Source organism: Barbatula barbatula, assembly GCF_947034865.1.
Source record: "Barbatula barbatula genome assembly, chromosome: 20".
NCBI classification, from domain to species: domain Eukaryota; kingdom Metazoa; phylum Chordata; class Actinopteri; order Cypriniformes; family Nemacheilidae; genus Barbatula; species Barbatula barbatula.
Window position 1 is genome coordinate 13,876,899 of NC_136783.1, and position 23,895 is coordinate 13,900,793.

The 23,895-nt window shown below is 40.2% G+C and overlaps 1 protein-coding gene across 1 annotated transcript in view; it reads right to left on the reverse strand.

Annotated features, from left to right (window-relative positions):
- The window catches only part of dvl1b (dishevelled segment polarity protein 1b), a 16,253-nt gene extending 10,880 nt beyond the window's left edge, over positions 1 to 5,373 (reverse strand). Inside the window, exons 1-4 of the mRNA XM_079483057.1 lie at positions 4,891 to 5,373; positions 3,219 to 3,288; positions 2,834 to 2,955; positions 251 to 363 (exon numbers count right to left, since the gene is read on the reverse strand). Of these exons, the coding sequence (XP_079339183.1) occupies positions 251 to 363; positions 2,834 to 2,955; positions 3,219 to 3,288; positions 4,891 to 5,060 (475 nt within the window). The 5' untranslated portion in view covers positions 5,061 to 5,373. The remainder of the gene's footprint in view (positions 1 to 250; positions 364 to 2,833; positions 2,956 to 3,218; positions 3,289 to 4,890) is intronic.
- Positions 5,374 to 23,895: the final 18,522 nt, after the last annotated feature.

Sequence of the window (23,895 nt, forward strand, 5' to 3'; positions counted from 1 at the left end):
ATTAGGTCTCGTAAAATAAAAATAAATAAATAAAAAATATTTAGCAAGCTAATAAGCAAATAGACTAGATGTAATTAAAGGAGACTAAACATATATTTGGAACACTCAGGTGGGATCAAGTCACAGTTATCCACATAATATCCAGTTTGTGTAGCAAAGCCAAATGTTTTGATATTAGTTGTAAAAAAGTGAATTTCAGAAAATAGGGATTTGGAGACTTTGTACGCTTCTTGGAATTAGAAACACTCACATTCATCCCTCCTCCGTCTTGTTCTTTCCCGCTCTCGCTCTCGGCGGTGTCTGAGAACAGACTCACTTCCAGTCTCAGTGTCCAGCCCATCTCTGCTGTTTACTGCATTAGCACTGTGTGTAACATAAGCAGACGTAGTGTCAGTCTATACATACAGACTGACTAGCAATGACTAACCTCACTGTGAACGCATTACATATGTCTGTGTAGGATACACATGTAAGCAATGTAATACACCTGAGATAGTCTAGCATTTATTAGAGGACAGAAAGAGAGCAAGAGGAGGGATAAAATAGTAAATAATGATGCACATAGATGATGTATCACAGAAGATCGATTTTGAAGTACACCCTTGGGAAAGGCTAGTGTGTGTGTGTGAGTGAGTGAGTGAGTGAGTGAGTGAGTGAGTGTGTGAGTGTGTGAGTGTGTGAGTGTGTGAGTGTGTGAGTGTGAGAGTGTGAGTGAGGAGAGAGAGAGAGAGAGAGAGAGAGAGAGAGAGAGAGAGAGAGAGAGAGAGAGAGAGAGAGAGAGAGAGAGAGAGAGAGAGAGAGAGAGAGAGAGAGAGAGAGAGAGAGAGAGAGAGAGAGAGAGAGAGAGAGAGAGAGAGAGAGAGAGAGAGAGAGAGAGAGAGAGAGAGAGAGAGAGAGAGAGAGAGATGTGTCATCCGCAGAAACCTGAGCAAGGTGAGAAATAAATTACACCTTCCCTTAGAAATGTTACAATCTCACTAGAAACCGACTCTCTTCCTAACATACCCTAGTCTCAGTAAATAGCCCATGTCTTTAAACACATCCATGTATCATCAACCATCAATGTGATCACCTTTTGAAAGAAACGGGACCATATCATACAAGATTTATGTAATACTTGCAAGAAGAATTTTGCAAATAAATGTAAAACATATTACGATGTATTATTATTTTAACCAAACATCTAACCAAACATGGATAATATCTTATCCATTTGAATGCACAGATACAATACTTAATCTTATGCAAAGCATTGAAGCCAGTATGATCATGATCAGTCACCCCAATTAAAGAAATTAAAGTGATACTTCACCCAAAAACGCCAGTGCTTTTTTCTGCAGCTCTTTTCAAGCAACTTTTCAAGCACCTTTGTCGCAGCTTACTAATAATAACAGAGACCTGTCGTTTCCATAACCCCGTATGGCCAGCAGACATATCACCCTGTAGCACGAGACTGGTTGCCCACTGAAGCTACCTGGATGGGCTTGCTGCTGGAAGAGGTGCTCACCCTGTGGTCTGTATGGGTCATAATGCCCCAGTATAGTGATGGGGACACTATACTGTAAAAAAGCACCGTTCTTCAGATGAGACGTTAAACCGAGGTCCTGACTCCCTGTGGTCATTAAAGATCCCATGGCACTGGCCTGGCCAGATTCCCTCCACTGGCCCTTGTCAATCATGGCCTCCTAATAATCCTCACCCTCTGAATTGGCTCTATCTCTCTCCTCTCCAACTTCAGCTAGTGTGTGGTGAGTGCCCTGGTGACGTTGTACTCTGGCTGTCGTCGCATCATCTAGGTGGATGCTGTGGTGGGTGAGGAGAGACCCCCCTCATATGATTGTAAAGTGCTTTGGGTGTACAGCAATACACAAAAAAGTGCTATATAAATGCCTCATTCATTCAATCATAACAAAATGAGAGTTCTCAAAAAAATAAAATGGCGGCCAAAAAACGCCCGTTGGAGCATAGTTTTGTATAAATGCAAGTTTAATTTTAACTTTCGATAACTTCTGATTGCATTTCTAGTGAGAAATTAGTATTGTAGTTTTTAAATATGTGATTGGTTATGGCAAAGACACTCTCTGTATATAATTCAAATAGAATTTCGTAACGTTGCCTATGAAGCCTGTCTCTCTAGATGCCTTCGTGCACAAATGCTATCTTTAACATTGCCGGTTGCTATTTGTAACCACGACGCCATTTTCCACTTTTTTTGTTAGAAATAGAAGTCAAGTGTGAACACGGCCGTACTGTGCAGTGTAAAAATCAGTCACAATAGGGCAGAAATATACCAGCAACAGCTTAAGTGTGTACCCCGCAATACAAACAAAATATTCATTTGATCCCACATGACATTGGATATCATTTAGTTTCATCAATAATAAAGTCAAGAGTTGCAAAAATCTAGTTCTGTCAGGCGTATTTATATTATACCTTTTAATTGTCTATTTTGCACATTTATTCTGGTACAAGTATAAGTATAACTTGCTTATAGGTGTGCATTGTAATTCATCATCAGTTAGTAGCTTTAAATTAAATCTTCAGCTTAATGTAAAACTAATTGATGTAAGTACTTTTTTGCCATCATCGCCAGTTAAGCCAGAACACATTGCTTTGCAATTGCTAGGTAGCTGACTCAAATCAAGACTTGATCCCACTTGAAGTCTATTCTGGTGCCTACTGTCGCCTACTCTCTTCGTAAAGGTAAATTATTTTATTTCTCATTTCCCAAGCACAAGATCGTGGTAGCATAGCATAGGTTTGTTCAAATGTCTTAAGTATAAGAAATTCAGTCAAATACTGATCCATGCTGGTCATCCAGTGGCATACTCACTGGAATGAGGGGGGCCTGGAGTCTCCGATGCCTCCCGTCCTCTCCAGTGGTGGAGGCAGTTCAGTATGACTGTCTGTGCACACTGACATCCCATCTGTGTGAGAACTCTCAGCCAATACAAGCTGTAAACACACAATAATGAATTGGAGTACATTTAAACATCAGACCTCAGAACATGAGGGTGAAGTAGTTTTACAATGTCACAACAGAAAAAAAACAAAACTGTTTATATAAACTGTTCACCAAAGTATGTAATTTTACAGTGTGCTGCATCATTTACCTTATAGACTTTCTAAATGTAAAGCACTTACATTACAAAATACACATGGCTCTACTCTGATTCGGATGATATGTGTTATATAAGTTAGAGGTTATCACAGCTCACCCATGACACCACTCTCCCATTGAAACAAGGCAATTTGGCATTGTCATCTGAGACTTCCTCTTTGACAACCCTGCAGAGATAGAAAAAAGGACATGTATTATTAATTGGATAGTAAGACACGTTAAACAAGAAAAAGACATGTGCAGTACTCCAAGTGTATATAATTTGATATCGCATGTCAATCAATTGCTACATAATCATATCTCTTATCTTCCTCCCTTCTGCACAGGTGTAAATAGCATCTGTAAATATGTATATTGACGAACTTATTTCTTATGAATAAAATAACTTTTTATTATAGGCTGGATTTTTATTTGCTGGATGTCTGTACGTGAAGCTTGAAGTACACTACACTAACAAGTTTCGGAGAAATTTATACCTGATTTTAAAACCCTCTTTTAAGGATGACATTTACATTTAGTCATTTAGCTCTAAGCCACATTATTCAAGATTAATTCTTAGATATCTTTAATACTTATCGTGTTACAGGCAAAAAAACTTAGACCAAACAAACTCAAATAGATGTTCACATTTTTCACAAAACTGTCACCATCATCAAAATTTAAGTTTTTAGCCAAGATGTTCTTTACTTCTAGTCTTTTTAATTAAGAAACAGTCTCCAGCATATTGAAAGTCCTAAGGATGAGTAAGTTAACAGTAACCTTTAAATTTAGATTTATAAAGAAAAAAGCGAGCCTGCTAGGGCAAATATTATTCTGCATTCATCTACAGACAAAAATAAAAATACAAATATACTAAAATTACACTATCTATTGGCATTTTTAATAAGATGAACTGAATAGGACAGCCTAGTGTGCAATATTTATCCTAATTCAGCACAAAAAATTAGTATAAATAATTCATTTTGCTTTGCACATTTACTAAATCAAACACCTAACATTTATTAAATGCTTTATAAAAAACTTAGCTCACAGTATATTTTAACGTAGAAATACTACGACGGATGTCCTTAACATTAAAAAAGTTTAAAATAACATTTACATTTTTAGAAAATGTAAATATTTTTTAAAGATTTGTTTTGCATATGGGCAGAAGGTACAGAAAGAAGCTGACTCGTTGCAGAGTATGCTTAAAAGAAGATTTCTGCATTCTGTACAAATCGTCCACTGATTTAAATAGACAAATGGAGTCCGTGAAGCATCAATTGTCAACAACAGACACTTCGGTGCATTTCAATGAAATGTCTACCAGACTGTTGTTGCCTCTCGAGGAGCATCATAAGGCAGCCATGCAGCAACACTGTTGATGCTTGTAACGCGTAACACTGTAGCTCGTTCATTAATGGCTGTCATTGCTGGTATATTCGTGCTTCCCTTTATATACTAAGTGTCAAACTTCGGTTGCCATGCAAACAAACCAGGCACGCACTCAAAATGCAAATCAACAACAGAGCGACGTACACTATGTGTGGTAAGAGGTATATTTAAGAGACAGGTGCCTTTCTGACCGCTGTATTCTGATGCCGATCCCACAAAGGAGATGATACAGACATCACCAATGACAGAGACAGGTGCCAATGATGACAAATCCCCACTGCCGAGATGACATCTTATTTTCACGATCCAAAGCAAAGGCTTGTAGATTACTACGTATTGCCTTAAATTACATAATGGGAATGAGTGAGATTATTCGATTTTTGAAGCAGACTTACCCAAAATCCTGATCCATAGATTTAAAGAAGAATTTGTAGCTGTTGACCGGCCGGTTGCTGAGGACATTTTTAAAATCCGCCAAAGTTACCTTGTCTGGAGCCATTGACAGTTTCACCAAATACGGAGTTTCCTCCTCGTCTATATGGTAAATGATTTTAGTCTCCGCCATGAGAATATGTTGAGAACAATTGCCGGAGAACAGCGCGTGTTCCTGACAAACGCGCGACCGCAATAAATAACAACACTGAAATAACAGATGCTATATTAAAAAAATCGTGTAATCATGATAAAAGATGTGAATTAACTGCCCTCCTAACGCTAAGGATACGAACACTGCCATTATGGAGGCCTGATAGATTTGTCTATCGCAGGCCACTATGCGGAGATTTTGCTGCCTGTGTTACAGAAACAGGAAGGAAAGGTTCATATCCTTGAGAGAATCAGCCTTAAATTTCCAAGCCATTTCCCTGCGTAGTGCTGCCATCATGTGGCAGAAAGAAGGACAAAGTAGGTTGGAGAAAGAGTCACGCGGTAGGACCACGGAGCCCTGCCTCCTCTACTCAATTTATCACCAGACATACAAAGAAAAATAGGGAATTACATTTTTACCATCCTGTTAGATTTCTATTCTTTGGAATCCTGTTTTCTTGCACCTGCGTAAAATGTATCAATTATATGTTTGATAAGAGCTTATTTCCTAAAGAACGGTATCCACTTATGGACATAGTGTTGACAGAAATACATAGAAATACAAAGTTATAGTGTAACATATACGGAATGATCCACCTTTTGAACCTATGATGTAATTAATGGTGTTTGCCAGGAAAAGTGTGCAAACATTTGTGTAAGTAAAAAGTATTTAAATAAGCTGAATGTATGTTGGTTTTAGAAGGGATACGTAAATGTATTTGAATAAGACGGTTCTGTGAGGCTGTTGGTCTCTGTAAAGTTAATCTGTTATTTGCAATGGACATGTAATCCTACAAGAAGAATGTGTCTAACCTTATGCAACAATCTTTAATCATAAGTCTTTGCTTGGGTTTGTTCAGAGATTCTCAATAAAATAAAACCAATCAATCAATCAAATAATGATTTTATACAACAGCAATTTCTGCATTTTCATTATGAGGCTATACTTCCCACATATTTTGTGATGGTGATGTTTCAGAGCAAATTTTTTAGATCAACATTCATGATCAGGTAGCCAAGAAAAACAACTGAGAAGAACTTTGCAGTCAGATGGTCTTGTAACATTTATGACTATGAAATTAAGATTAGCCAACTATTGTTTTATGCTTGTTGAAAAGTAAATTCTCAAATATTTGTAATGCAATATAACAGCATTGACAGCGAGATTAGATTTATTTATTATGTGTTTAATTCAATGTTCTTAACATAACAGAAGCCCTTTTACAAAAATGTGAAGATAAGTTAATAGGAAAATGCATATACAGTTTGTTTCCAATTACAGTTGGAACATTAAAAAGAATGAAGTCTTCAAATTATTACTTTCCTATTTATCAACTACAAAATTCTTGTGCCATTTATAAAGAAATGTGTGACCTTAAATAAATTCCTGCCTGGCAAACTTGCAAAAAACCCCAGCGTAATCCATTAAATAAACTGACCTGTTAGTACTTCAGAAAAAAGGAGCATGATGAGTTTGACATCAGAAGAATTTAAATTTGAGAACATGCATGACAACTGTCAACAACAAGGGTTTTTAACCCATGCCCCAATTTGTTTTTGAAAGCAAAAAGCTTTCCTAGCTCAGTGGTTAGAGTAAGGTGTTAAAGCAATGCCAATGTCATGGGTTTGATCCCAGGGATTGCACGTCCTCAGAAAAATATGTATAGTATCATGCAATGTAAGTCGCTTTGGATAAAAGTGTCTGCCAAATGCATAAATGTAAATGTGTAATGTCAGAGATTTGCAATCATTGTATTGAGAAGTATCATTTTCTTTTAAAACAGGTAAGAATAGGGTAATTTGAAAATGGGTCTTCACAAAGCTTTGTATATATTAAACTTTGCTTTTGCTTTGCAAAGTAATTCACAGGAACGGAAGCACTAAAAACAATGCACACAGAGGACATCTGCTTGTCAAATGTATGTAAATATCACATGCAGCAAAGGGGACATTTACTCATTCTATATTATTACACATTTTACAATACTAGCAAACTCATCAAAATGATGTTAAAGCAACATTAACAGAAAAAAAATTGCCTGAATTATTTAAAAAAATATTTTTGTAAAAATAAGTAAGTAAACAAATACATTTGTTAGCACAAATCTTTTGTGTGTTTTCTTTGTATTGCTTGTAAATACTTTTTTATGTAAAATTAAGATGATTAACGTGTGTGCTTATTGTGGTTTTGTGGTTTTTGTTTAAATATAAGGAGGTTATTAATGGTATATTTGTATAAATACATTTAAGGAATAGTTATATTATCATTTACTCATCTGCATGCTATTCTAAAGGTGTGTTCTGCTGCAGGAACAAAAAATAAGATTTGTTTCTTCTGAACTTCAAGCTCCAAAATGGACGGAAAATGCGATCTATATGACTTGAGTGGTATATTGACCAAAACAACCTGAATGCAAAGTGTCAGTGAATGCTGAGCAGCAGGCAAGTGCTAGTAGACACTGGGCAAGTACGTATAGGGCAATAATCTTGTGTTTAACATAGGTCTCCACAAAATGCACATCACTAAATCGGACCACTAATTGTATTTTTAAACATCATTCATTTACTACAAACTGTGTGAATCTGCACATATGTGATGTGAGTATGCCAGAGAGAGTTATGTGTAGGGTCAGAAAGTGTGTATTGAAATGAGAAACCTCAGTGTAGCTCATTTCTAGTTTGCAATGGAAATTCTCCTGAGGTCTTAAAGGAACATCTTTTGTTTGGTTAAACACAGAGAAAGATATTTGAATTAATTGTCCCCATTGACTTCCATTGTTGGAAAAATTACAATGAGAGTCTAAAGTGCCCCAGAACTGTTTGCTGTCATTCTTCAAAATATCTTCTTCTGTGTTCAAATATAAAGTAATATTTCCAACTACGGTGGTCAATAGGGTCCAAGAACTGTTTGGTTATAAGCATTCTTCCAAATATGTTTCTCTGTGTTCATCAGAACAAAGAAATAAAAAATGATTTGGAACAACTCAAAAGTGAGTAAATGATGACAGAATTTTTATTTTAAGGTGAACTATCCCTTTAAATGTTTTAATAAATGGCCATTATTGTTGGTTTGGCCTGCCATTTGCTCTCTCCGGTCTCGTCTCTGTTCCCGTCTTCTCGTTTCCTCGTTATTGCTTGTTAATTAGTTCCACCTTCCCTTAGTTCAACTTATCTCCAGAAAATGAAAAGCCTTCAGAGTGTGGCAAAATGATATAACATGTGAGGCCAAAAGGGCAGCACACTCTAGAGCCAAGGCGGACGTTCAGAGATTGGTGAGGGAACTCAAGAACAACTGGTGGACAGAAAAGTCTCTAGAACTCCAGAGAATGGCAGATTCAGGTAACAACAGAGGTTTCTTTAGCGCCACTAAGGCTGTCTATGGCCCTAGCCACCGCGGTTTAAATCCCCTTCGCCCAAAAGATGGACAGACTCTGTTGAAAGACAATGACTCCATCAACGCACGTTGGAAGGAGCACTTTTAAGAACTTCTGAACTGTGACAGTTCAGCTGAATCAGACATCGCCGACCATATTCCGCAGAGGACCATCAGAGAAGACATGGGGGAACCTCCTACCCTAACTGAGGTTCACAATGCCATCAGAAATCTCAGGAACAACAAGGCCACTGGTCCTGATGGGATCCCCGCAGAGATTTTAAAGGAAGGAGGACCAAGGCTCTGGCACCACATTTACCATCTACTCATCAAGGTCTGGGAAAGGGAAGAGCTCCCCTCAGAGCTCCGGGATGCCCAAATTGTTACCATATTCAAGAAAGGGGACAAGGCTGAATGCGGAAACTACAGAGGCATCTCGCTCTTGTCAACAACCGGCAAAGTCCTAGCTCGTGTCCTTGCTAACCGCCTGGTACCACTAGCTGAGGAGATACTCCCTGAATCACAGTGCGGTTTCCGACCATTTAGGGGAACAATTGACATGATCTTTGCTGCTCGCCAGCTACAAGAAAAGTGTCGGGAACAAGGACTCCCTCTGTACATGGCCTTTATAGACCTGGCAAAAGCCTTTGACTCCGTGGATTGGCAGGCACTGTGGAGCATACTATCAAAGTATGAATGTCATGCAAAATACATCCGTGTACTGAGGCTATTGCATGACGGCATGTCAGCCACAGTGCTCAACAGTGGCTCTGAATCTGAGTCATTCACTGTGGAAACTGGGGTTAAACAGGGATGTATCATTGCACCTACCCTATTTGCCATATTCACTGCAGCCATACTTCACCTTACTGGCCAAGAGTTGCCACAGGGGATCCCAATCCTTTATAGGGCTGACGGTAGGCTCTTTAACCTCAACAGGTTTAAAGCCAGGAGTAAAGTCAGGAATACCAACGTCATGGAGCTGCAATACGCTGATGATAATTCTATTGCAGCACACTCCCCTGAAGACCTCCAGGGCATCCTAAATGCCTTTGTCAAGGCATACAGAGCCCTGGGTCTGGCCTTGAACATCAAAAAACTCAGGTTCTGTATCAACCACCATCCAACCAGCCATCACTCCAGCCCATAATCAAACTAGATAACACCACTCTGGAAAGCGTGGACCACTTCACCTACCTTGGCAGCATTCTATCTTCCAAGGCTGATATAGACTATGAAGTTAAACATCGCCTGAGCTGTGACAGTGGAGCCTATGCCAAACTTAGGACAAGAGTCTTTGATGACCGAGACCTGATGGCTGAAACCAAGGTCCTGGTTTACAGAGCTGTGATTCTCCCAACTCTGATGTATGGAGCGGAATCCTGGACAACCTACAGCAGACATCTGAGAGCACTGGAACAATTTCACCAAAGAACCTTAAGAAAAATCTTGAGGATCAACTGGGAAGACAGACGTACAAACTCCAGTATTCTGGAGGAAACGAATATGTCCAGCATCACTACCACCATAATGCAGAACCAACTCCGATGGACAGGACATGTTATCCGCATGCCCGATAACCGTCTCCCAAAGCAGATCCGGTACTCCAAGCTAAAGGAAGGACAACGAGCCCCTGGTGGGCCAAAGAAACGCTTTAAGGACAATATCAAGACCAGTCTGAAAAAGTTTTACATCACGTCCGGTGACTGGGAGAATCTAGTGTTTAACAGGGACTACTGGAGACAGGCAGTGCAGGAAGGTGCAGCACACCACGAAACAGAACTCCGCTGTGCCGCAGATGCAAGGCGGCAACACCGCAAGGACAAACAGAGAAGGGCTCCACCACTACACACCACCACGGACCTCAAATATCAACATTGCAGTAGAATCTGTAAATCACCGATTTTGTTTTGTCATTTATGATTAAAAGTCTGTTGACTCCTGACCCGCTGTCTGCACCTGGGTCCTCTGTCCGTGTCTCACCACCCGCGATCATGACAGAAGAAGAGGCAAATACAGTAATTGGTTTTGATTTCAATTGGTTAGGCTTGACTAAAGCAAAAGGTGGGCTTTCTCTGGCACTGCCTGTAATTCAATGTGAGTTATCACCTGTTATCACTCATTAAAGAAACATTTAAATAATAAAAATATGGAATACTACATTTATTGTCATTTTGAAAATTAATCACTTTTTAATGTGATTAAGAAACTTTATTGCATTTATTTTTACTGATAATCCCCTCCAGAGTTGTCCAACCCATTTTATTATTTAATGTAATTCACGGCAGCAACTAAAGATACTTTACAAATGACAGTTTTCAATACCAGATGAATAGCCCACACTAAGATTTCAGGTATACACATTTTTTAAGACTAAAATAATTGATATCAGTTAAACATTACAGTAAGGTTAACATTAATAAATGCATGAGCTAACATGAGGAACTAACAATGAAATGTATACATTTTCAGCATTTATTCATCGTTGTCAATGGTAGGAAATGCCAATACAGCTGTTCAACATTTGTTTTAAAAAATATACAATAAGGTTTTTATTAAGAAATTTTGTAACTATAGTAAATACATTACTTAACATGAATTTTAACAATGAGCAATATAGTTTTTCAGCATTTTTAATCCTGTTAATTTTTGTTAATGTCTACACAACTATTCATGTTAGTTCTTGTTCCATTAATTCATGTCGACAGTCATAACTTGTTCATTGCTAGTTCATGTTAACTAATCAATTGTTAACATGCAAGCTTAATGTAAAGTGTTAACAAAAAATGCATTAGTAATTCTGAAAATAACATATGTATATATATATATATATATATATATATATATATATATATATATATAATTAAATACATTTTAAATTTACAATTTGTATTATCTTGACAATATATTATGGAAATAATCTATAAATACACTACTTTATTCAATACCCCACTTTACCATAACCAACTACATTCGATTAATTTCCCTTTTATGGTACTTTTGGGGTCTTTTCACCTCTGTCATTCCTGGAAACAGATAAAGTCCAGCTTTTCCTCACATGATCTGGCCTCCCACTTTCCACTTGCTACAGCAAGGGCACCACAGCGATATGTATCTGGACACTGTGGCTCTTCACCATTTAGCCAGTTCCCATACTGTAAAGCATCCCCATACACCCAGAACCAAGAACCTGCCAGAAAACGCAGTCCAGTCCACACATAACTGCTCTGAGCATCTTTAACCCTCCTCCAAGCCACTTGCTGTTCACCATCTGATTCCAGACTGGCCAAGTCCACATATCTTTCTCTACAGTGATCCAACGCCTCCTCCCATGATTTGGATTCTAACACCAGCATCACAGAGCGCACGTTGGCCGCACAAAAGAAATAGCGGGGCCTGAGACAGTCCTCATCGAACCATTCACCATTCATCGTTGCTACACAACTCTGAATATTGTTGGATATGGTCTGCTTCCAAAAATCTTTACCATCAGGTTCCATGCTGTTCCAATTTCTAATTGCTGAAATGCCTTCACTCCAATACCAAGGGTCATTATGTAACCCGATCCAAAAGTAAAGGCTATTCTGAAAGATTTCCATGTTTTCACTAATGTACAACCAGAGTGCAGTGTTTTCAGCTTGGGTTTTCACCATCACCAGGTTCATGCCCCACGTCTTGCAGTGGTCCTGAGCTTCGCTAAAGGTTTTCTTTTCAGAGAACAGCTTGTATTCAGGCACGTTTTCATTATATCTGAAGCAGACAAATGGGTTCTTCTCAAAGCAATAACGGTCATACCAGAAGCCTCTCCGATCCATCGCTGCACAAAACAAGGTGGTGAAAAAGTTGGAGTATGTGGGAGGCTGGTTACTAGTCCATTTCCAGGTATCTTTCAAAGGGGTATTATCTGTAACTTTAGACAGCCCAATCCAAGCATAATTATTACTCATCACACCAGTGGCGTTGTAATTTTCGAACGCATTCCAAATAGTAGCAAAATTGAGATGGTAAGTATTGCAGTAGGAATTTGCATAATACCAGTTTAGTGGGATTTTTTCGAAGTGCCATTTCAGTGGATCGTTTTGGCACACATAAGGTAGTGAGACGTCACATGGCAAGTCAAACCAAAGTCCATAGTTGGTCATTGCGGCACAGTTCCCTTCTTTATACCAGTTTAAAAAATCTGCTCCCGTATCATCTACCCACTTCCAGTTTACAGCCCACCTAATAAGTCCAATCCAAGAAAGCTGTCTGGCAGAACCGACGAGATTTCTTAGGTTGTTATCATCCGAGATTCTAAAGAGTTCGTTATAATTATTCCTGCAGTACTCCCTTGCTTCATACCATGTAAGACTCCTTTCCACATGTATGTATTCTCTCTCTGATCTAGGTACTGGTCTTTGAGCATGAGCACAAAGCACCAGTTGCAGGAAGGTAAGCAGCCCTAACTTCTCCATGGTCAGACAATGACTAAAGACTGATGATGTCTTCAAGTCACAATATAACTTTGCATAGTCTCCTAACAAGAGACCAGAATTTTATGTAAATCAGTGGAGTGCCGGGGAGGACTGGCTTAAACCAAGCATGTGAACTCACAGTTTACCATGTCATGTAAATATGGTATTATTGCAAAGTCTCTATGCCTGTATTTACATTTTTAGTCTTATGTAATTTTGTTGTCTGTTTTAAGTGTGACATCTCTTATATTCCTCTCTTATATTCCTTGACTAAGTATTCTATAGTCAAATTTTTATAAACACACACAAACAAATATATATATATATATATATATATATATATTATATATATATATATATATATAATATATATATATATATATATATATATATAAACATGTATATATGCATATACAAACATACACTGTAAAACGTTGCTGTAGTTTTGCAGCAGGTTTGCCAGTAAGATCCTGTAGATTTAATTACTTTCCTATAAGTACTGTTTTCAATTTGAGTTAACTTTACTTCAGCCAAACTTAAAACCCTTTGACTTTTGATATTCAAAATGAGCAAGAAGAGACTGGCATTAGCATAGCAACACTGTTAAAACAGTTCATATTATTTCGGTTAAATAATTCGCTTCCACAAATTCAGTGGTAAATTTCGGCTTGAAATTCAAAGTGTTACATCCGGGAGCCAGGAGAAGCAAAAGGGACCCGATTACGCCAATGCATTTCTGCTTGCTGCCTGACCGCTTCGCCAGCAGATGGTGACGAAGATCAAAGCAAGAGATGCAGATACTTTTTAAATGTTTGCCGTACAGTCCACTCATCTACTCGATTAAGTGAATTTCTTTCTTTCTTATGCATCATCAGAAATTTTACTGACGCTTGCACTGCCAGCAGTCCGCACAGACTCCTTTTACATTTACATTTAGGCATTTGGCAGACGCTTTAATCCAAAGCGACTCACATTTTACATATCTCCTGCTCTCCTGCTCTGGCTTGAAGGAATTAAGTTATTTTTTACTTTACATCATGTTCACATAAATAGTATCATGGCGTTATGTTTTTTAAGCGCAAAGATACAAAACATTCGTTGCATGCTGTATGCGTTTCCCATTAAGGCACATGGTGGAACAAAAACGTATAATCTTGTAAGATTTGCTAAGTAATTATCCGTTGAATATTAAAGGTTGTGTTTTAAATATTTGTCACTGAATTCAGCTTCAGACCCAGAAAAACACGAGGCTGAATCCAGCTTCTTATTTGCAGTTTCTTATTGATGCTATCCGTTCCACCTTGAAAACGCGAAGCAATCCGCTTTTCCAGTTTCTTTGTTTTGGAGGATTAATTAAGGACTGTATTTACTGGAATAGGTGGATTTGTATCCGCACTGGTTTGTCGGTAAGAACACATACGACTCAGATTTGAAGCAGAGTTTGTAGTTTACTCTTGATTCAGGTTAAATAGTAACAATAAGTGGTAACAGTAAGTGGTCTGGAAATAATAAAGAATAACAATAATATTAGATATACAGCTAAATCAATAACATTCACCAAGGCAATAAACTGGCAACGTTTTAAAGTTATTGCAGTTCCTAGATAATCCACAAGGTGGCATTCAAAGGGACGCACATAGAGTTAGTTGTTATGTGAGACGCCATTATAGTGTCATTTCCGGCAGTAACATCCGATATAAGAAATGGCACATAACGCGATATTTACACAAATATAGGCAAACAACCATATAAACCACCATCCAGAGATATATCTCACTCTATGAACGTACTCATGTATTACTTATATTAAACATAAACGTATAAACGTTGGCGCATGGGCGCTAGCTGAGCTGCCGCGATGGTGAGCAAAACGAGCTGGTGATAACACAATACAGTACACAAATCTACTTTAAACGCATATATAACATCACAGGATAAAGGAAATAAACAACTTACATTCTTGTCAGTAACTCGCTCACATAAAACCACTACTAAAGGAAAGATGAGATATCAATCTCCTGCATCGGAGCATTCGTATTTTGTTCGTCTCTTACTGACTGACGTCATTTATTAAACGACGCTCTGATTGGATGAAACCTTATTTAACATTGCCGCCCCCAAATATGCCAAGCATATTTGCACTCTTAATCAGTCTGAGGGGCTAAGACGAGTTCCCTTTGATCTGTGAATGCAGGAAGGGGGATCAAGCGGGAAACAGGCCGGATGTAGGTCTTATCCTTAACTTGAATCTCAGCAGATCTGATATGGCCATCAGAACCTGGGAAGGTCTTCGCAACTTTGCCTATCAACCACAATGCTCGTGGTTGTTGTGGATCGACCAGCATTACCACTGTTCCGGTAGAAATGTCACTGGCATCTGTGTGCCACTTGTTGCGGGTCTGTAGCGTAGGCAGGTAGTGCTGGATGAAACTTGACCAGAACTGATCGGCCAGAACCTGACTATGCTTCCACCTTCTTCGACCCATGAGCTCTGTAGCAGGATAAACTACGAGTGGTAGTGAGCTATCTGGCCGCCCCATCAGCAAATAATTTGGTGTAACAGGGTCAAGGTCAGCTACATTACTGGAAGTGTAACCCAGGGGCTTGCTATTAAGCATTCCCTCAACCTCAATGAGGACTGTTTGGAGAACTTCCTCAGTTACAATTTGGGAGCTGACTGTGATGCGAAGAGCAGTCTTGACCGACCTAATTTCTCTTTCCCACACACCTCCAAAGTGTGGGGCTCCAGGTGGGTTAAAGTGAAAAGAAATCTTTTGTTTAGCTAAATGTTGCTGGATCTGTGGAGTAAGCGATGCAAAGGCTTCTTGCAACTCTCTCTGTCCTCCATGAAAGTTAGTGCCATTGTCTGAATATAACTCGCGAGGTGTGCCACGGCGAGCTATAAACCTCCTTAAGCCCATAAGAAAGGAATCAGTATCGATGGCTGTAAGGAGTCTAGATGAACGCTTCGTGTCGTGAGACACTTAAAGATGATTCCCCACCTTTTCTCACATCGTCAGCCAATCTTAACTTGGAATGGCCCAAAACAGTCCATGCCTGTACTGTAGAATGGGGGTTTGAGCAGTCTGAGTCGAGCTGGAGGTAGATCTGCCATTCGGGGAATAACTGGTTTGTTCTTCCATTTTTGGCAGTCTTTGCACAAATGTTGTTGTTTGCGTATAGCTTCTCGTCCTCTCAATATCCAAAAGCTTCTCCTTATCTCTCCGAATACTCTTTCAGGTCCTGGATGACAGAGTTTAAAATCAAAGTCTCGGATCAGTAACTTGGTAACCCAATGATGTGGGTCTAGGACTGCAGGGTGTATAGCTGACATTCTAGTCCTTCAACTCGACGTAAACGGCCACCAACTCTTATGAGCTGACAAGAGTCGTCAAATTCTGGGGCAAGAGCAAGTAGTCGACTAGTGGAAGGTACAGATTTGCCGGCTTTTAGCAATTTGTATTCATCTGGAAAACTATCAATTTGAGATTTCTGCAAGATATGCCATTCTGCAGTTTGGTAGTCCACTGCTGACGGTGGTCCTGTATCTTTCAGACCCTGAACCGTGGCCTCTACTAACTCATTCCAGGTGTTGTGTGTGGTAGGGTCAGGGATGTCAGGAACAACAACTTCTGTCATAAGGCCACAGAAAATTCCTTTACGCTGCTCTGTTTTGATTTCCGGTGGTCGTATTGTAGGAGTGACAGGCCATATTGACTCAGACTTAAGCAGGAATGATGGTCCCTGACTCCATCTGTTGGGCACTGATAACTGAGAAAGAGTTTTACCTCTGGTGAGGTCGTCCGCTGGATTACTGCTGGACTCCACATATCGCCAGGAACATTCTGCAGTCAGCTCTTGAATTTCGGCTATCCTGGTTCCAACGAACACCTTGAATCTGTATGATTCAGAGTTGAGCCAGGCTAGAAGAGTAGTGGAATCTGTCCAAAGTGTCACTGTATTGATCTTTAGAGTGAGCTCAGTTTTCAAGAGTTTGGCTAATTGGGCACCATTCAGGGCAGCACACAGCTCTAATCGTGGGATGGTCAGACGTCGTTTCGGGGCAACCTTGGATCTTGCTAGTATAAAGGCTAACTGGACATGACCACTGTCCTCCTCAGTATGTAGGTATGCGACAGATCCATATGCTTGCTCGGATGCGTCGCAAAAGATGTGAATCTGTCTGGTGGTGTGAGTCTGGTCAACGTCTAAGGATGTGACACAGCGGGGAAGTGAAATACTCGCTAACGTAGGGAGTTCTCCCTCCCATTCCTTCCAGGATCTCAAAAGGTCATCAGGTAGATTTGGGTCATCCCATTCTCGTTGCTTGTCCCATAATCTCTGGACTAAAACCTTGGCCCGTGTGGTGAATGGGATTATGAAACCTAGGGGGTCGTACTGGGTTGCAATTACCTTGTAGATGTGTCGAAGGGTACATGCTCCAGACTTGACAGGACGAGTATTATACCCAAGGAGATCTGATTTGCAGTGCCACCTTAAACCTAATGCAGATTCTTGCAGATCGATACGATCTTCAGATAGCCACAATTCGGTACTGCTAGATCTCAATTCTGTCGGTAGGTGGTCAACCACACTGGGATCATTAGATGCCCACTGGCGCAATTCGAAACCACCACTGGCAAAGAGGGTACAGAGCTTGTCTACAAGCTGCCTTGCTTCTTGAGGTGATGGTAGGCTCTTCAGACAATTGTCCACATAGAAATTCCTTTCTGCAGTGGTTCTGATATTATCATCAGGAGTGCTATGATCCATAACATGTCTCTGGACAGCATAAATGGCACAACACGGACTACAAGTAGTGCCAAAGGGTAGCACTTGCCACTCATAGATGTCCGGTGGTTTAGATCTGTCCAAATCTCACCATGCAAAGCGGAGAAGATGCCTATCTGCTGGAAGGAGACGAACCTGATGGAACATCCCTTTAATGTTTCCGCTTATCGCCACTGGGTGTTCACGAAAGCGTAGGAATACACCTAACAGGGATGGGCCTAAGGCTGGTCCTGGCAGTAGGTAGTTATTCAAGTTGTGACCTTCAAAATCAAATGAACAGTTAAAAACCACACGGTTCTTACCGTTGTGCTGCACGAGGTGGTGAGGGATGAACCATGATTCACTTTGCGCAATAACTGCTTCCGATGGGAGTTTGCCAGCATAGCCTGAGGTCTCTAGTTTCTTTATCTCATGTTGGTAGGCGGTGGCTTTACTGGGATCTTTCTCCAAGCGTTTCTCTGTGTTCCTGAGGTTAGGAAGCACTGCCTCCATAGAAGCATGAAGTATTGGCATATCCTTCCTACGCAGGAGAGGAGTGGCATAGCGACTTACACCATCGATCAGTACTCTAACAGTCTGTGACTGCAGCAAGTCAATGGCTTCCTGGTCCTGCTTAGACCTAGTGACAGACTTCTCATTTCTGTTGGGAATCACGTCTGCTTGCCAGAGTCTCTCAACATTCTGGAACAACTCCGTCATTGAGGGATTAACGGCAATGTGCAGACACTGTTGAGTTTTCACATTATCTCCAAAGACTCTTGCTGGGCCTTGTAAAGACCAACCCAGTCTTGTCTTGACAGCTGCCGGACCTCCAGGTGGACCGAGACGGACCGGTGCAATCGGAGTGATAAGGTGAGGATGATCTGCTCCAATCAGTAACAGGGGACAGGCTTTGTGAATAGGCTGTAATGGCAAGCCTTTCAAATGCTGGTACCGTCGCTGAAGGTCTGCAACAGGGTAGGAATGTTCAGCTAAGCTAAGTAGTTCTGCAGTGAAGGCTACCGTTATTTTGTAACTTCTGCCAGGCTGGGATGGAGTTGAAATCTGAAAGGACACTGAGGAACCGCAAAGCTTAGTGATGTCTTGCCTTATAGTTCTCAAGGCTAAGTCCTCTGCCTGGCCTGTAAGTCCCAGCCTCCGGACTGCGGATGGTAACAGCATCGTCCGTTCAGAACCATCATCAAGCACAGCATAAGTATCGAGGCTCTGTCCCTTATGCTTCAGAATGACTCTGACCACTTTCAGGACGCTGCTGAATCCTTGAGGGCGGTCTAAGTATAGCCTTTTGCTAGTTGAACTGACTAAACAGGTCCCTTCCTTCACTGGCTTAAAGTTGACCTCATGGAGGATTTGGAGGTGCTTTCCATTAAACAGATGGCAAAGTTTCTTGAGAGTACACTGTGCAGCTCTATGGTTGCGTCCACACTTCCAGCATCTGTTATTAATCTTAATCCAGTCAATCACTTGATCTTTGGTTAAGGACTGGAATGTGGTACATTGACTCAGGTAATGTTCTTTACTATCACAGAATGGACAGAAGGCAAAGCCTTTGCCTTGACTCTTGGTTGGCACTGGTGGTACTGAAGAAAATGGTTTGTTTGAGCCATGAAGTATTGTAGTCTGTCTGACCTTGGCTATAGTTTCCTTCTGTTGATCCACCCGGGAATGGGCTCTATCTTTCTGAGGCTTATATCCACCAAAGCTCTCTGGATCTTGGCACCAGGATTCGAAATTAAGCCATTTAGCTAGATCAAGCAGCGTGTACACTGATCCAGGTTCATAACTCATGTGCCTGCGGAAGGATGCTCTTTGTTCTGGAGGGAGCTTAAACAAAAGTCGAGCCACATGGGATCCACAATGCAATTCAATGTCTCCTTCTGTTCCTAATGTCTTAAGGAATCCTACTAAGGCTTGTATCTGAAGTGTGAAGCGTTCAAAGCCTACAGTGTTGCCAGGCTGAATATCTGATGCATCCATAATGGCAGCAATTTTGCTCAGGGCAAGCTGATGAGGTCGACCGAACCGTTCAGTGAGTGTTGCCAGGGTATCGGAGTAGGGAGTGGATGAATTAATAAAGGAATCAGCAATGAGGCGAGCATCGGTTAACTTCAAGTGATCTACCAAAACCTGGTATTTGAATAGCTCTGTAGCTTCATCAGGTAGTAGGTTGCTAAGGGCTAGTTTGAGACGGGCAAATTCACTAGGGTCTCTACGAGTAAAGTCTGGAATAGTTGGCTGTGGACCTCTATAAATGATCTCCTGTCTTGAAGTGTTAGTCTGCATCCCTGAAATGTTAGATGGTACCACATGCGACTGATTGGAGTAAGGAGTAAAAGGTGTGGAGATAATAGCAGCTCTCCTTTCTGTCGTTGGCTGCCATGTGACCTGGGTAACTCTGGGAGTATCAACAGTATCTGAGGGAATATAAGCGTCTATGTTATTAGGAACGAAGGCCTTTGAGCCAGGCTGAATTGAAGGAGGAGCATGCTGTGCACGACTGAATGTAGCTGCATAAGGATCCGTATTCTTAGGTGTAGAAAGGTGGCGCGGTGCAAGTACTGGAAAGGCTCTAGGGGCTGGTATAGGCACTGAAGATTCCGACCTTTGACTTACAACTCTAGACTGGGGAACTGTAGGGGTTAATACTCTGGACTGTGGCCTAGGTGTAGAAGTTGACCCCTGACTTTGCGACTGGTTAACCAGCATCTCCTGCATGCCTTTCTGGATCACTATAAGTTGGCTGATCTCTTCCCTCATTGATAACTGAGCTGCACGAAGACGTTTATTCTCTTGTTCCAGATCACGTATTGTGCTTTGGACATCAGGAAGTGACGAACGTCCATTCCGTTGAGGGCTGTATACATCTCTCTCACTCATTGTATCTGGTAAGATACAAGGGCTCTAAAGCCAGGCGTGGCGATTCTAATGAATCAGGTGATCCAACAGACCCTTCTCTTTGATCATGATAAGAAATAGATGCCTGTGGATGGGCCATAGGAATGTCTCTGCCCTCATCATCCTGTTGAAAGTCATCTGACAAATGTGGATGTTGTGCTGTCTGAGGCAGATAGACATTAGCTCTAGGCAGCCCAGCATACTGCAATTCGAAATCTTGTAAGTAAGTTGGTTGACGAACTATACGTCTAGGACGTGCTCCATGAACTTGATACTCTGCACTCTGCTCTTCTGACATCATTAGTCCAGTGTAGACACAGCATCCGGCTCGAAGGACCAAATGTTTTGGAGGATTAATTAAGGACTGTATTTACTGGAATAGGTGGATTTGTATCCGCACTGGTTTGTCGGTAAGAACACATACGACTCAGATTTGAAGCAGAGTTTGTAGTTTACTCTTGATTCAGGTTGAATAGTAACAATAAGTGGTAACAGTAAGCGGTCTGAAAATAATAAAGAATAACAATAATATTAGATATACAGCTAAATCAATAACATTCACCAAGGCAATAAACTGGCAACGTTATTAAAGTTATTGCAGTTCCTAGATAATCCACAAGGTGGCATTCAAAGGGACGCACATAGAGTAAGTTGTTATGTGAGACGACATTATAGTGTCATTACAGGCAGTAACATCCGATATAAGAAATGGCACATAACGCGATATTTACACAAATATAGGCAAACAACCATATAAACCACCATCCAGAGATATATCTCACTCTTTGAACGTACTCATGTATTACTTATATTAAACATAAACGTATAAACGTTGGCGCATGGGCGCTAGCTGAGCTGCCGCGATGGTGAGCAAAACGAGCTTGTGATAACACAATACAGTACACAAATCTACTTTAAACGCATATATAACATCACAGGATAAAGGAAATAAACAACTTACATTCTTGTCAGTAACTCGCTCACATAAAACCACTACTAAAGGAAAGATGAGATATCAATCTCCTGCATCGGAGCATTCGTATTTTGTTCGTCTCTTACTGACTGACGTCATTTATTAAACGACACTCTGATTGGATGAAACCTTAACATTCTTATTCACGCTTAGCTTAGGGATCATCTCGCGTTTCTCTTCTTTTACGTTTTTAAAATAAAAACTTTTTTGTGTGCGCGCGTGTGCGTGTGTGTGTGTTTGAGAGAGTGCACAGAGGATGGGCTGCTGCTTGCTGTCTAAGTCATGACATGCTGAAAGCCCCTTGGATGAACGTGAACTTCACGTGGAACCTCCATCACCCACTCCCCCTACCATTCTCTATATTACTTTGATAGGACCGTTTTTAGGCAGCCTCAGAATATTAATCATATCCAAAAGTACCTATGTTTGTAAGTGCAATATTCTAGTGCAGAGCCTGCAATACGGTTTATGAATAATTAAGTAAATTACGTGTATATTTGTAAAAATCATAGTATACACCATTTTGTAATACTTTGCATATCTATAATTAACTGTACATCTAATGTAAATTAATTATTTTCATCATTGATGTATTTTATTGTTATTCTATATATATATATATATTTTTTTTTTCCATTTCCTGTGTTTTTCTATACTGTATTTTTTCTTTCTGAGCTCCTGAAAGCACAACACGTTGCTTGTCTGTGTGTGCACAATTGGAAAATAAAGCTTATTCGAATTTTCTTCTGATCCACTGCTCTTATACAATTTATTATACTCTTGTTGGTCTTAGCCAGTGTGTATATTACTGCTATGTATTTACATGTATTTAGATTTATGTAAACTTTGTCACTTGTTGTATGTACAGAATATGTGTTTTTGTACAAGTATGTCTTTGAGGGTGCGTTAAAAGTTCCACAGGTGGGTTATACCTTGTCTTGATGTCTACCGCATGGGGTGCCATATCTCGACTTTCTTTGAGGGTGCGTTAGAAGTTCTACATTGGGGTTATAACCAGCATTTGCGACTAACATCTAGCCAAAAAGCAGATCTTTTTACTGTTTACTCTTCAATGGGACTTATGCTCGAAAACCTTTAAGGGTGCGTTAAAAGTTCTACATATAGGTTATACCCAGTATCCTTGACTACCACCTGGCCAAGAAATAGACAATTTTACTGTAGAATTTTGGAGTTTTGGACCCCTGAAGTTGGCATATTTCACAGTACTCTTCAATGGGCCGTTGCACTTATGGGATATTTTGAGGTGCTACATCTCAAAAACCTTTAAGGGTGCGTTAAAAGTTCTACATATAGGTTATACCCAGTATCCTTGACTACCACCTGGCCAAAAAACAGACAATTTTACTGTAGCATTTTGGAGTTATTGACCCCTGAAGTTGGCATATTTCACAGTACTCTTCAATGGGCCGTTGCACTTATGGGACATTTTAGGTGCAACATCTCGAAAACCTTTAAGGGTGCCTCAAAAGTTCCACATAGGGGTTATACCCAGTATCCTTGACTACCACCTGGCCAAACAACAGACATTTTCACTGTAGAATTTTGGAGTTATTGACCCTGAAGTTGGCATATTTCACAGTACTATTCAATGGGCTGTTGCACCTATGGGACATTTTAGGTGCTATATCTCTTAAACCTTTAAGGGTGCGTTGAAATGTCAACATAGGGGCTATACCCAGTATCCTTGACTACCACCTGGCTAAAAAACAGACATTTTCACTGTAGAATTTTTGAGTTATTGACCCTGAAGTTGGCATATTTAACAGTACTCTTCAATGGGCTGTTGCACCTATGGTACATTTTAGGTGCTAGATCTCTTAAACCTTTAAGGGTGCGTTGAAATGTCAACATAGGGGCTATACCCAGTATCCTTGACTACCACCTGGCCAAAAAACAGACATTTTTACTGTAGCATTTTAAGGTTATGGACCCCTGAAGTTGGCATATCTCACAAAACGGTACAATGGTGGTTGCACTTTTAGCACATTTTGGGGTGCCATATCTCAACTGTCTTTGAGGATAAATGTTAAATGTTCCAGAGCTGTGTTAAACCATGTCTCTTTGTCTACCAACATGCCAGAAAGCAGAGTTTTAGTTTTAGTGTTCAGTGTGCAGGGGATATGGTGATTTCTATCAATGCCCAAGGTGCTGAAATGCCTATTAAGAATTAGAATGCCTTAAAAATGCAATATCAATTACATTTATTCTGGTAATATCATTATTCACAAATAAAGTTTCTCAGCCAGATATTGTCCTATCCTAACAACCATTCATTAATTCAAGGCGTAATTTGTAAAACAAGACATTA